Raw genomic sequence first — 13,634 nt, forward strand, 5'->3', positions numbered from 1 at the left:
AACAAATTCAATAAAGACTTTAAAAATGGTCCACATCAAAAAAAAAATCTAAAAAAAAAAAAAAGAATCTGCACTGTTAATCTAGTGATCTGGTGCCTCTGGAAAATGGCCTGGCCTGCAGAAGAGCAGCTCCCAGAGGGGCCGTAAAGACAAGACAGAACTGACAAGATTCCAGCAATACTTAGAGGGGTGTGGAGGACAGAGAAAATGTTTGCCCTCCAGCCTTCTGGCTCTGCTACCATCAGAGATGAGAAACCACAGGAGAAGGGAGTGGAGATGATGGTAAGTTCAGTTTTGGATACTCTGATATTGGGGCGTTAGAGACTATCCTGTTGATAATACGTGGAAACAAGTTAATGGCTCAGATCTAGGCAGTGTTCAATGGCTGATGACATCACTTCTGATGGAAGTGTACACCACCACCTACGAAGCAGAACTGCCAGAAAAAAAAAACTGGACCTGAATCTGACCAAGGATCTAGATCCAATAACCAGTAGAAAGGAAATACAGAGGACAAAGAATATGTCACAGGATGCCACAGGGATGTGATCTGCAAAATACAAGCTGAGAGATTCTACAGACAAATGACCTAGTTTCCGCTACAGATCAACTGCAAGGAAGAAGGAAGAAAACAGGAGGGACTTATAAAGGACTTACGAGATAACAATACAGACCTTATTTGGATCCAAACTCAAACTGTAAAAAAATAAACACAAAAAGTGTAAATCAGTCGGGCAATGTCAACATTAACTGGTGTAAGGGCAGATACAAGTTGAAAATAGACTTAATTATCTCTGTTGAAAATAAGGGTAAAAGCTTCTCTCCTCCCTGTGTTTCAGAATTTCTTTCTCTGTCCTTTTCACATGTACGTAATCTTTATAATGACTAAATAGGCCTCACAACCCAGGAATGTCTCCTCAAGGACTTGGGAACCACTGTTTGAAATACAAACATCTAGGTCCCCAACCTCCCAGTTCTATGGGTATGAGTGGTTGGTCCCTTGCTTCAATTTGCCAAAAAACTACCTCCCCGCTTTAAGACAGGAGAAGTTTGTTTCCCATCCAGATAAAGCCAGTCAGCTAACCGGTAATCACTCCAATTTCCATGATAAAGTTAGGATGAGCTACATGTGACAGAAGGTCAACTATCAAAGTCCTCTAACTGGAGGACTAGTTATTAATCTTGAAAACATGAATTGTGTTGCACCTGCTTGGCTATAGAAAAGAGTAAGATTTGTCTTTGCAGTCTTTTATCAGATCACCCGATTTAATGCTTATTCAATAATAAACTGTTTTTCCTTCTCTACCACCTTTGTGGATAGGTTCTCAGATGGGAGATTTTTTAAAATTATATTTCCCAATACTGGTATTTGATATTAATTTATTTTAGGTGTGATAACGGTATTGTAGTTAAGTTTTAAAGCATTCTCGTATTTTGAAGACATATAATGAAATATCTGCAGATGAAACAAAATGATGTCTGTGATTTGCTTCAAAAGGTATGGAGGTGGGGTGAGAAACCTTGCCAGGTATAGATAATTGATGCTAGGTGATAGCTATCAAATTCATTATGTTACCATCTCTACTTTTCTTATGTTTGAACACTCCTGTAATAAAATGTTAAGAAGATACATGGAAGCCAGCTGGTATACAGGTTTGGAGCTGGGAGGGAGGGGGAATAAGTGCTGGAGATAAAGCTCTGGAGGCATCAGCACACAGGTAACAGGAAGGCCGTGGAAATGGACAAATGGCCAACTGAGACAGCATGAAGTAGAGGGTCAAGGACAGAACCCTGAGGAATACTAAAATGTAAGGGGTAGGCAGCAGAGGGTCTAGCAAAGGAACCCGAAGAGTTAAAATCAGAAGAGAGTGGTGGCAGTTTCAATAAGATAAGATGGTTAATAGTGTTGAAAGTGAATGTTGCAGGGTCCACCATATTAAAAAGTAGGAGGTCAGAGACCTCAGCAAAACCAGTTTCATTGCAATGATGGCCCAGGACCCCTGATTATAGCAAGTTGACCTGTGAAAAGGCAGTGGGGAAGCCAGTTATTTTGTTTCTGAAGAGAAACAAAATAACTGGACAAGAGCTAGAAGGCTACATACAGCAGAGGGGGATGGGAGGTGGGCAAGATTTGCACTTACTTACTGAAGGGACAGGTTAGTAGAGAGACGCTGAGAAACAAGGGGAGACAAGGGCTCAGTGCTGGAACAAGAACCCTCGGGAGCCTGGAAGGGATGGGATCTAGAGCACAGGGAGATGGTGTGGCTGACAGCCACTTGTCCGATATCTGCTCTTCCCTTCCTCCACAGAGGATTTTAGCTGGGGCACGACCCCTTAGAAGAGACTAAATTCACCGTCTTCCCTTCCAACTAGCTGTGGCCACGTGACCCACTGAAGCCAAAAGGATAAGCAGAGGTATCCTGCAGCAGTGTCCTGGGAACTTTCCTTAAGGGAAAGCACAAGTTCTCCCTTAGCCCGCTTGTTGGTTTATTTTCCCATCCTGCTGCCAGAAATGAGGCCGCAGCCATCTGGGACCACTAGATAGAGGCCTTGCTGGTAGTGCAGCAAAATAAGAATCTAGGAACTGAACTTCAATGAACTGAGCCTCCAAACCAGTTCTGGACTTCTCTCTAGACTATTTCCTAGAGAGTGAACTATTTTTCTTAATCCGCTTATCTGGGGCTCTTATCACGTGCAATTGTACCTACCTAATACAGGAAGGACTGGATACCTCATCCTCTGAGGACAGTGTAATAGTATCTTTGTCGATACAACTCATTGGGGGATGATGGGGAGAAAAGCTAGAAGTTAAGGAGTTCATACCTGAGTTGGAAAAACAGGATGATTATGGGTACAGATTCGAAATAGCCATCATGAGAAACAGGATTTTTGGAAGAAGTTGGAGACCGTACCTTTATGATGGTGCCACTCAGTTTCTTCAACCATGGTAAGAGCTGAGAAGGCAGCTGACTGCGCCAATTGAGGAGCTAGATTGTATATGGTAAGAAATGAGGTTCTCAACTACTTCTACTGCTGACTGTATGAACTTCAGGCCATACTTTACTTTTTTCCATTCTCAGCTTTTATAGAACAATGTGCTAAATAACAAGCTGAAAAAAAATTTCAAGCCTACAGCATTATGTCCCTAAGAAGTTACAACCTCAAGTGACCTTCCTTGTTCTTAGAATATTCTATTCTAACTTATTTTTAAGTGTTTCCTTTTTAATTTTAAATTGTGGTAAAATACACATAAAAATAACCATCTTAACCATGAGGTGGTATTAAGTACATTCACATTGTTGCATAACCATCACCACCATCCATCTCCAGAACACTTTCTTGCAAAACTGAAATTCTTTACCCGTTAAACCATCTCTCTCCATTCCTCTTCCCCCAGTCCCTGGACCACCATTCTACTTTGTCCCTATGAATTTGACTAATCTAGGTACCTCATAAGTGGAATCATACAGTATGTCTTTTTGCAACTGGCTTATATCCCTTAACATAATGTTCTCAAGGGTCACAATGTTACAGCTTATGTCATTTTCCTTTTTAAGGCTGATATTCTATTGTATGTTTGTACCACATTTTGCTTATCCATTCATCCATCAGTGAACGCTTGGGTTGCTCACACCTTTTGGCTATTGTGAATAATGCTGCTGTGAATATGGGTGTACAGATATCTCTTCGAAACCCTGTTTTTCAATTCTTTTGGATATATGCCCAGAGTAGAATTTGTAGATCTAGTAACTATTTTTAACTTTGAGAAAACTCCACACTGTTTTCCACAATACCTGTATGATTTTATGTTCCCACCAACAGTGCACAAGGGTTCCAATATCTCCATATCCTCACCAACACTTGTTATTTTGGGGTTTTATTCATGCTAGCCATCCTAATGGGTATCATAATTTGCTCTTAAGATTAAGAATCACATAATAGGGACTTCCCTGGTGGTGCAGTGGATAAGACTCCACGCTCCCAATGCAGGGGGCCAGGGTTCGATCCCTGGTCAGGGAACTAGGTCCCGCATGCATGCCACAACTAAGAGTTTGCATGCCACAACTAAGGAGCTGGTGAGCCCCAACTAAGGAGCGCTTGAGCCGCAACTTAGGAGCCCACCTGCTGCAACTAAGACCCGGTGCAACAAAATAAATAAGCAAATATTTAAAAAAAAATAATAAAATGCATGGATAATCCCAAACTTTGTTTAAAAAAAAAAAAATCACATAATAGCAAGAACCTAGCATAGTGCCTAGAACATAGTAAATGTTAGATATCAAACAACTTTGAAATATAAGATGTAAGTTAAATTCTTTGCTGCCTTCTTCTAAGCAGGAAAGATATGGTTACATTGAAATTTGCCAAATCCCAAAAACATCTATAATAGATTTACCTATATTGAGGTTCATCAGTGATGTATGCTTTTGCCAAGGCATTAGCAAATTACTAATTCCAGAAAAGCTTTATTACACTCCAGAAAGAAACCAGTGCCCATTAGCGGTCACTCCCCATTCCCTCTCCCCCCAGCCCCTGGGAACCACTGATCACTTTCTATATGGATTTGCCTATTCTGGACATTTCATATAAATGGATTCATACAATATGTGGTCTTCTGCGTTCTTTCACTCAGTATAATGCTTTCAAAGTTTATCCATTTTGTAGCATGAACTAGCAATTTATTCCTTTTTATGGCTCAATACTCCATTTTATGAATATCACATTTTTCTTAAATCTCCCGTAAAAACCCAGATTTCTGGCTTTTCTTGAAAAACTGGAGATAAGAGTGTAGAAAGGCCCTTCCCTCCCCACAGGATAACCACTGGCAAGACCTCAGGAACAGCTTTTTGTTCCCTGAACAATTCCAGGCACTTTTCTATCTCAGGGTCTTTGCACTTTACTTACCCTCTTCCTGAAATGCTTTTCTCCCAAATATGCACATGGTTCCTTTCCTTACCTCCCAAGGGTCTGCTCACATGACCCCTTCCTCAGTGAGCCCTCCTACCTACATCTGCAATGCTTACCCTATCCCCCATCCCTTGCTTTCATTTATTCTATAGCGCTCATTACATCTGACAATACTGTATGTTTTACTTATATCTGCTTCCAACCACCCCTCATTAGAATGAGAATTCCATAACAGGTGTTTCTGTTTTGTTCACTATTGTATTCCTAGTACCTAAAGCTTAGTAGTGCTCAAATTTTTTGAATATATACAAACAACGAACTTGTTATAGTTTCTAGTGACTGAAAGCTGCTAAGAAAAAATAAACCTGAAAATGTTTAAACAGCTTTAATGCATACTTTATATTGACACTTTAAGTGCAATGAGTTTTGGCAGATATATGTAGTCCTGTAACCTCCACCATGCTTAAGATATAGAACATTGAAAGTGAAATTAAGTCACAGTAACACATTAAGGTAGGTCTGTTTACTATAGTCAGGCATGCCTAGAACTTGAAGATGTTTTAAATTAAAGCTTTAGGCTTGGGACTGCCCTGGCGATCCAGTGGTTAAGACTCCGCGCTTCCAATATAGGGGGCGCGGGGTTTGACCCCTGGTCAGTGAACAAAGATCCCACGTGCCATGTGGTGCGGCCAAAAAATTAAAAAAAAAAGGTTTTAGGCTGTTATTTCAGAATTTGTATTAAGGAACATGATAGTTCAAAAATCAGAACACCAAGAGAACAAGGAGTTGCTAAAATCCAAAGGGACTAAAACATACTCCTAGATTAAAGACCAAAGAAAGCATAACCTAATGAGTTGTGTTAACATACAAGAAGACTGTGTCAGTACTAGGGGAAAAAAGCCAACAAAAGAATAAGAATTTATTATCAAGGGCCTGGGGAGAGAGGGCTTTGCATATTCTAATCCACATGGTAATTTCTCACTGGAATTTGTAAACTGTTTTATCAGTCAGGATCTTTAAGCTGCAAGCAACAGAAACCTTTCTAGCTAATTTAAAGAAAAGCAGTTTTTTCTATTTGGGTAACTCCCAGAATCATCTTAAGAGGACCAAAATGTGGTTTAAAGGTCGCACTGCCAGGAATAATGGCCCCAAAAGTCACACTGCAGATTGCTCCAGTGAAGATACCACTGCTGCTGTCACCTCCACTACTAGGAAAAGGAGTACTGCAGCTTGCATGGCTGACCCCACTTACACTGGACAGAAGCTACTGCTGGAACTGCCGCCACAACTGCCCATCACAGAATGAATTCTTTATTGCCCCTTCTTCCAAAATGTCAAGACAAGGTTTAGGGTGGGTGTTTCTGTTGGTGGAGCCTAGGTCAAGAGCCCACAACCCCAGTTACAACACAAATGAGGTGGAATGTGGATGGAGAGAAGTCTAAAGAGGTAAAAGAGGGTCAAATTGTAGAGGATCTGTCTTACTGGTTGTTAAGCATGGAACACATACCACCAGTGGTTGAGGGTCAAATACCAAAATGTAAAACTAGTAAAATGAAAATTTATTAGAAAAATGCATCTAGCACAAGCCTGAGATTTCATTGTTTACTGTAGGGGCAGGCTACATTTTAAAAGTATAAAGCTTTAAAGCCAATTTAGAGAAAAACACCAAAATAAATAATATGGCAAGTCAGCAAAGATGGTATATGAATGACAAGACTGAGAAGCATGGATGCATGTAAAAAGCCATGGAAAGACTAAGCAAAGGAGAAAAATAGTCTTAAAAAGATCAGTCTGGTGGCAGTAAAGAATGAACTGAGGTAGGCAAAATGGGACAAGAGTCATTATTGGAAAATTAGATCTGTGTGTGAGAAGGACAGAACTAGAGCAGGGCCATTACGGGAAAGGACCCTAATCATTTAGAAGGAGGAAAAGAAGTCAACAAGACTTTGTGATCAGAAGTAAGGAACAAAAGGGACGACAAAAGAATTCTGATGGTCTTGGAGTTTGACTTGAGTAACTAGATAATGAGTGATAGTGTGAAACAGACAATGGGAAAACAGCAAGACAAGCAGATTTGAGGGAGAAGATAATGAATTTTGTTTCGAACCTGTAGAGTCTGAGACACCTGGGACAGTGAGATGAGGCTACTTAGAACAAAGCTGGTGGAACACTGGGGACACGAGCATTTGAGGGCTGGGAAGAAGAAGAGGATCCCCAAAAGGAGTCCAGGAAGGACCAGGCAATGGAGAGGAGGCTCAGGAGAGAGTAGTGTCCTGACTAATGGAATATTTCAGGAACAAAGTGGTCAGTTGTGCAGTAGAGAGGTCCAGCAAAATAGAGGCTGACCAATCAGTGAGCTTGATCAGAGTGGTTTCCGTGTGATGGTAGGATGGGAGCCAGGCTGAAGCATCACTGTCATAAAACGAAATCTGTGACGGCTGCTGTTCTCTACCAAACACTGAGAGCACATACAGACCCCTGCACTCACATATCAATCTGTTCCAAATGAACAGCTCTCACCCCTCTGTGTTTAAACTATCTCAGGCTTTCTGTTGGTTCTTGCTGAAGCAGCTCAGATTCTTGGGTCTCAGCCAGAGTTGCCTGCTCTGCTCTCTCATGGAGCACCAAATGGAGCAGAAGAATAAATGTCCCTAGCCTAGTTGAGGGGAGCCAGAATAGCTCCCATATGTCTTCCTGAACTCCAGGACCCTTGGCTGGTCACAGGAATACAGTTCATTTAGGCCGTCACCGCTTCAGTACCACAGCTGGGTCAAATTACCATAATTACAATGACAGACACGACAAACTGTTTATCTTACCCACAGAACACTCATCCTACTTGTGAAGAAAAAAGGGCAAATTGGGCTTCCCTGATGGCGCAGCGGTTGAGAGTCTGCCAGTCGATGCAGCGGATACAGGTTCGTGCCCAGGTCCGGGAAGACCCCACATGCCGCGGAGCGGCTGGGCCCGTGAGCCATGGCCGCTGAGCCTGTGCGTCCGGAGCCTGTACTCCGCGACGGGAGAGGCCACAGCAGTGAGAGGCCCGCGTACCACAAAAAAAAAAAAAAAAAAAAAAGGCAAATTACCGTGGCTGTAAGAGCTAACCAGAATCATGGGCAGAGGCACTGCACCTACGCCTTGCCAGAGCAGTTACTTCTTCATGTTTCTCAGGCTCTCTTTGTATACTAAAATAAGTGGTTACCTGAGAGAGGAACCATTGAGTGTCCTTACTAAGCCCAGGGGGGGAAAGAAAAAAAAACCCAGACAAAGGCAAATATATTCATTCAAGAGAACAGGAAGTATAACTGATGCCATGGCAACACCAGCAGCCTGTGACATCAGAGCAGAAGGCAAGGAACAAAGGGATTTGTGAGCTACCTTTCCATGGGTCTTCTCTCCCTTGAAATTTGACCCATGCCACTTATTTGGTGCTGTTTCAGAATAGAGCAACTGAAACTTCTCTTGGTATTTTTCTCCAACGTATTTCTGGAGATTAGCTGAAGCCACATGCTGGAAACCTGCTGAGTGCCACAATCTTATTAACATGCAATGAGATTCTGTTTCAGACTGCTGGTGATACCGGACTGCCAATCGGCTACAGGGTAAGGATATAAATTGTAAAACGAAAACTATTTGAAAAAAATTAAAGGGGAGACCAAATAAACTGAAGCTTCATCATCACTTTAGGTTGGAGATTTACACAGGAAGTATCTGAGGGAGTGGAATTTTAGGGAGAATGGCTTCCCCAGGTTGGAATGGAAAAATACCAGGAGCTGTGGCAGGAAAGGAGGTGTACAAAGCATGAGTAAGAGAAGCTGCTTATAAATGTTCCCTTCCCCCTCATTCAGCAGCCTCAGCTGGATACTATTAATGTCCCCTGTGTAAGAGGCTACAGTTGAATCTAGTCTGAAGTCTCTTCAGACAGAATAGAACAATGAGCAGGCAATTTGAGCAAAGCCAGGCTCAGTTTATCAGATGAGCTGCAGGATTACCAGGTATTAAAAAATAGTGATTAGCAGAAATTGCTTTCCCTCAGTGTAAAATTATGCTTTTAAAAACAATGTGTACAGCTGATTTAAAGGGACAGTATCTTCATTTATAAGCGGGGGGAGGGGGGACAACTTCCTCCCGTTAGGTGACCTTCGACACATTAAGTGTAAGTCTTATCTCTCATCTTTGGTGGTAAACTTGGAGAATTATTAAAGTGATTAATTATAGTTCCTTCTTCAGTAGGGTCTCTTTATTATTTAACAGAAAAGGTTTGAGTATTCAAATCAAGACACCACATCCATATGTAACCAGAGGTGTACGGAAGACACACGGTGACTTCATTATTCCTGTTTTACAGGGAGATAACCCACCTCTGGAATGGGCTCAATGATCAGCAGAGGCGGTTTCAAAGCAAGCACGGGCAGGGGATTTGTAGTTCACCTAGATTCTGTATTAGTATCTCCAGGACCTATAGTTCCCTACTGCCATGCCTTTTGCACTTTATAGCTCCAGAAGAGATATGTGAATGGCCCTAATAAAATAGAGGAAATGGCCTTGAACAGCAGCTAGGAACATTTGGGTTAGATATAAGAACCTGCCTACCATGAGGGTGTTGGAATTTGGTACCCTGTTACTAAAAGGGTTTTCCTTTACTATATAAATGGCATTTATCTCTGGGTTGGATTTACCTCTGGTTCTGTACATTTAGAGTACTGTCCAGATTACAAGACTGCAACGTTACTTTTGATTACCTGGGGTGCCTGTGAAAATGCACGTGTCTGGGTCCTACGTCAGAGCCAATAAACCAGACTCATCCACTGAGAAGCCTAGGAATCTCTCTTTCTCACAAGTAAACCAAGTGATTTTCATAATCAGGGAAGTTTGGAGAAAACGGACCTAAGGCTCTGCTTACAGTAATAGAAAGTTCTTAAACCTAAGGAGGAAACGAATGACTCGAAGACAGGAAGCTGGTTAGACGGATGAATCATAAGCACCTCTGACTGAGGAAAGCTAGAACTTTGGGGAAAGACTGACTGCACGGTGGGCGTGAGAGCCAGCATGCTCAGCACCACTTCGCAGTCACTAGCAGCTTGTTCCAGGCCCTGCCTCACTCCGCCTCCTTGTCTTCCACACAGGCTCTTTATTGCAAGAAGACTTTGCCTGGAGACTCCTCCATAGATCTTAAGCTGCATGTGGAATCCAAGGGAGGATGGGAAATGCTTTCCAGATACACAGCTGACGCTGTGCACTTCCTGGATATGAGGGAATAAGACTCTGAACTGGCGTGTTACCAGCCCTCAGACTTCTAAAATCCAGCCACTTACCCAAATCGGAGAGCCTTTTCATCAAGCCAGCTTCTCTTACAGCAGTGGGACCATATTCCACTCCTTTTCTTTTCTGTAAGATAAATTACACAGATATGAGGGAAGATGACTAGAAAATAAGACCACTTTAGCTCACAAAAATACAGAAGTCTGCAATGCTATACTTAGTTCCCAGCAGATCCCTCTGAAAACCTGTGACAGCATCAGCCCTTCCTTTTATTCTTTTCACCTGAGGTCTAGTCATTTCAAACACTTGCAGGGAAGGAGGAGAAACAACAATCACTGGATTCAGATCAACCTTCCAAGCCCCTCGTTGTGGGAAGGGCAAGTGGAGGCAAGACAGAGGAAGGGGCTGAGCCAAGTCAGAATCTGGCTGTTGGGTGTAAGTGTCGCAGGCCAGGGCCGAGCCCCGGCTTCTCCACCAGTGACCTCTCCCACGACTGCAGGTTTGTTTCTTTGAAGAGAGAACATAACAGCCCCTTCCGTCTTCCTGCCGCTAGAGAGGCAAGCACCAATTTCCTTTCCAGTTAATTCTCTTTCTGAGAATGGACCCTGGAGCCTTAAATCCTCGGTCCCTCTCTTTAACCTCTCCTCCCTCAATTTTCCACCGGGGATTTTGGTCGGTTTCTCCTCTTCCAGCCCCTCCATGAAATCCTCTCCCTCCTTTCCTCTCCTCCATCACCCCAAGCGGAACCCACCACTTTCTCGCTCCTCGGGGGTAAGGCCGAAGAAACTCACCAGCCCGCTGCCCCCTGCCCACGTGGCAAACCGGGTGCCCTCATCCCCTCCCTCCTTCTACCGAGGAAAATCCCACGTGCTCTCCCGGTGCCCAATCGCGGGAATCCACCTCCTCGTCCCCTCTTCGTTTCTCCCCATCCTCTTCTCGCCTCCCCGTAACTCCCACCGGTCCCGATTTCTCCAGGCTTGGGTGAGGGGGTTGGGGGGTGAGGGGGCGGGAATCCTGCACCAAGGTGCCAGGTCCCAGTTCTCACCTGTCCCCGTGAAAATGGGGCTCCAATGACAGCCACGGAGTGGACGGACTTCTTCGGGACTGAGAGCGCTTGCGTACGGAGAAGAAGCGAGAGGCTGCACCTCAGGGACATGATAGGCAGCGCAGGACGTAGACGACCGAGAGGCTGCTACGTGCGGCTCGCCGCCTGGGGTGAGCACCGCAGCCTGCAGCGGTTACCTACCGGCGCGCGAGCCGCGCCCCGCCGCGCCGCCCCATGACGTCACCGCCGCCTAGCCCCGCCCAGGCCCCGCCGCCTCGCCCCCAACCAGCCCCCGGCACACCTTCCGGCAAGCCCCGCCCACTGCTGCTCAGTGCCCCGAACGCCCTCGCTGATGTCACTCGGCTCTGGCCCAGGCTCTCCGGCCAAGGACAAGCCCCTGCCGCTGACGCCACAGGGCCAAGATCGGGGCCCGGCCAATAAGAGTGCGGTCACGGACAGGTGTGTCCCTGGGCGGGAAGCGGTCGGCTCCTGCAAAATTCGCGAACTCAGCGGAACAAGCGAACGCACACGTAGGCTCGCGGATGGTGGCTGTCTTCACATGGAGGCACGCCGGGCAGATGCCTATTTTACGGAACGGTTGGCTGGGCTGGGCTTGGCCCAACCCCACGTGACTGCCTTGCGGAGACCAAGCTGGCGTCCCTTGGCTCCGTTTCGTATCAGAGCTCAAGGTCCAGGAAACGTACTTATCCCACCTTTGGGCGTCGAAGGCTAGGAGATCAAACTTAGATTAGAGCTCTCCCGGCCGGGCGTGTTAATAGTAACCCACCTATTTTAGATGGGAAGGTTAGGATTTACAAAGTACCTTCTAGGAGTTTTAAATTCTTTACCTGAATAACTGGAGCACTGGTTATTAAAAACCAAACATAGCAACATATCTGGACTACTTCTAAATTTCAGCGAGGCTAAAGAGCTGAAAGTAACTGCTTAAAGTTTTAATAATAATAATATTTTAATAACAATAACCAACTAAAGTTCTAAGAACTTTTGGCCCTCTAACAATTCCATAAAGTAGGGACTATTTTAAAGACGAGATTACAGGATCAGAGAAGATAATTTACTTTTCCAAAGTCAGGTAGCTTGTAAGTTGGTAGAGCTATGTGGCTCTAGATTCCAAGTTCTTATCCATGACTAGTGTCTTGCAGGAATGGCTTGCAGGAATCTGGACGTTAGTCCTACCAAAAATAAATTTTTAGGTGCTTCCCTAGTGGCGCAGCGGTTAAGAATCTGCCTTCCAATGCAGGAGACACGGGTTCGAGCCCTGGTCCGGGAAGATCCCACGTGTCGCGGAGCAGCTAAGACCGTGCGCCACAACTACTGAGCCTGTGCTCTAGAACCCGCGAGCCACAGCTACTGAGTCTGCGTGTCGCAACGACTGAAGCCCGTGCTCCGCAACAAGAAAAGCCACCGCAATAAGAAGCCCGCGCACCGCTAAGAATAGCTCCCGCTCACCACTAGAGAAAGCCCGCCCGCAGCAATGAAGACCCAACGCAGCCAAAACTAAAATAAATTTATTTTCTTAAGTTATTAAAGATAATATTCTGAAATTACATAAAAGAATGAATTAAGTTTTAGAAATTTACTTTAAAACTTGTAGTACTATTATTATAGCATAGTTCTAGGACCCTTCCTCAGGTCTAAACCAGCTGGTTCTGTTTTTCTTCTTCCTTTATAGGATGACCTAGAGATTCTGCCTCTTTAATTCAGTGGCTGCCAACACATACTCTATCCCTTGATAGGTTACTGGGAGTGTGTGTTGGGGGTGAGGGTGGTGAGTAGATAAGACGTGATTATGGTGTTGGGCGAGTTCCCTGGGGTAAATACTCCCCCACAGCTACCATTTCAAGCTACCATAGTGATGTCACTGAACATGAAGCTGGGAAACGGTGCTCACTATATAATGTTTCCACCATACATATACAATCAACATAAATAACCTCAAGAGCATAAAAAATAGTAAGACACAGTAAAATAATTAGGCATGAAGTTTTGAGTGTATATTATCTTTGTTTTTAACATAATTTACTTGTAAGTTTATATAATTTGACTTTTAATGATGGCAGTGTTTAACAACTGGCTTGCAAAATTCCTGAAAATTTAACAGTAGGGTTTTGCAGGTGGCTAAAAGCAGGTTCCAGCACACCACTGTTTACCCAAGGGAACTCAGAAAGGACTAAATTGCAAATTCTCAAAGGCAGGAACCATGACTTTTTCTGTTCATCGTTTGGTCCTTTCCTGAGCACAGTGCTTGACACATAGCAGGAGATTGGTAAATAATAAACAAACCTTCCAGATTCTTATGAAACCCTTACTCATGGTCCTTGGTCTATGGCTCTGATATGGTAAGTGGAAATTCCCAAAGATTTCTTTTGGGACTTCTGCTTTTACATACTAAAGGGCT

The 13,634-nt window shown here is 44.0% G+C and overlaps 1 protein-coding gene across 1 annotated transcript in view; it reads right to left on the reverse strand.

Moving 5' to 3' along the window:
• ARG2 (arginase 2) overlaps positions 1–11,446 on the reverse strand; it is a 27,521-nt gene extending 16,075 nt beyond the window's left edge. The window contains exons 1-2 of the mRNA XM_024747240.1: positions 11,216–11,446; positions 10,224–10,296 (exon numbers count right to left, since the gene is read on the reverse strand). Of these exons, the coding sequence (XP_024603008.1) occupies positions 10,224–10,296; positions 11,216–11,326 (184 nt within the window). The 5' untranslated portion in view covers positions 11,327–11,446. The remainder of the gene's footprint in view (positions 1–10,223; positions 10,297–11,215) is intronic.
• Positions 11,447–13,634: the final 2,188 nt, after the last annotated feature.

The sequence above is a fragment of the Neophocaena asiaeorientalis genome, unplaced genomic scaffold, assembly GCF_003031525.2.
Source record: "Neophocaena asiaeorientalis asiaeorientalis breed wild unplaced genomic scaffold, Neophocaena_asiaeorientalis_V1.1 scaffold398, whole genome shotgun sequence".
Classification (NCBI taxonomy): domain Eukaryota; kingdom Metazoa; phylum Chordata; class Mammalia; order Artiodactyla; family Phocoenidae; genus Neophocaena; species Neophocaena asiaeorientalis.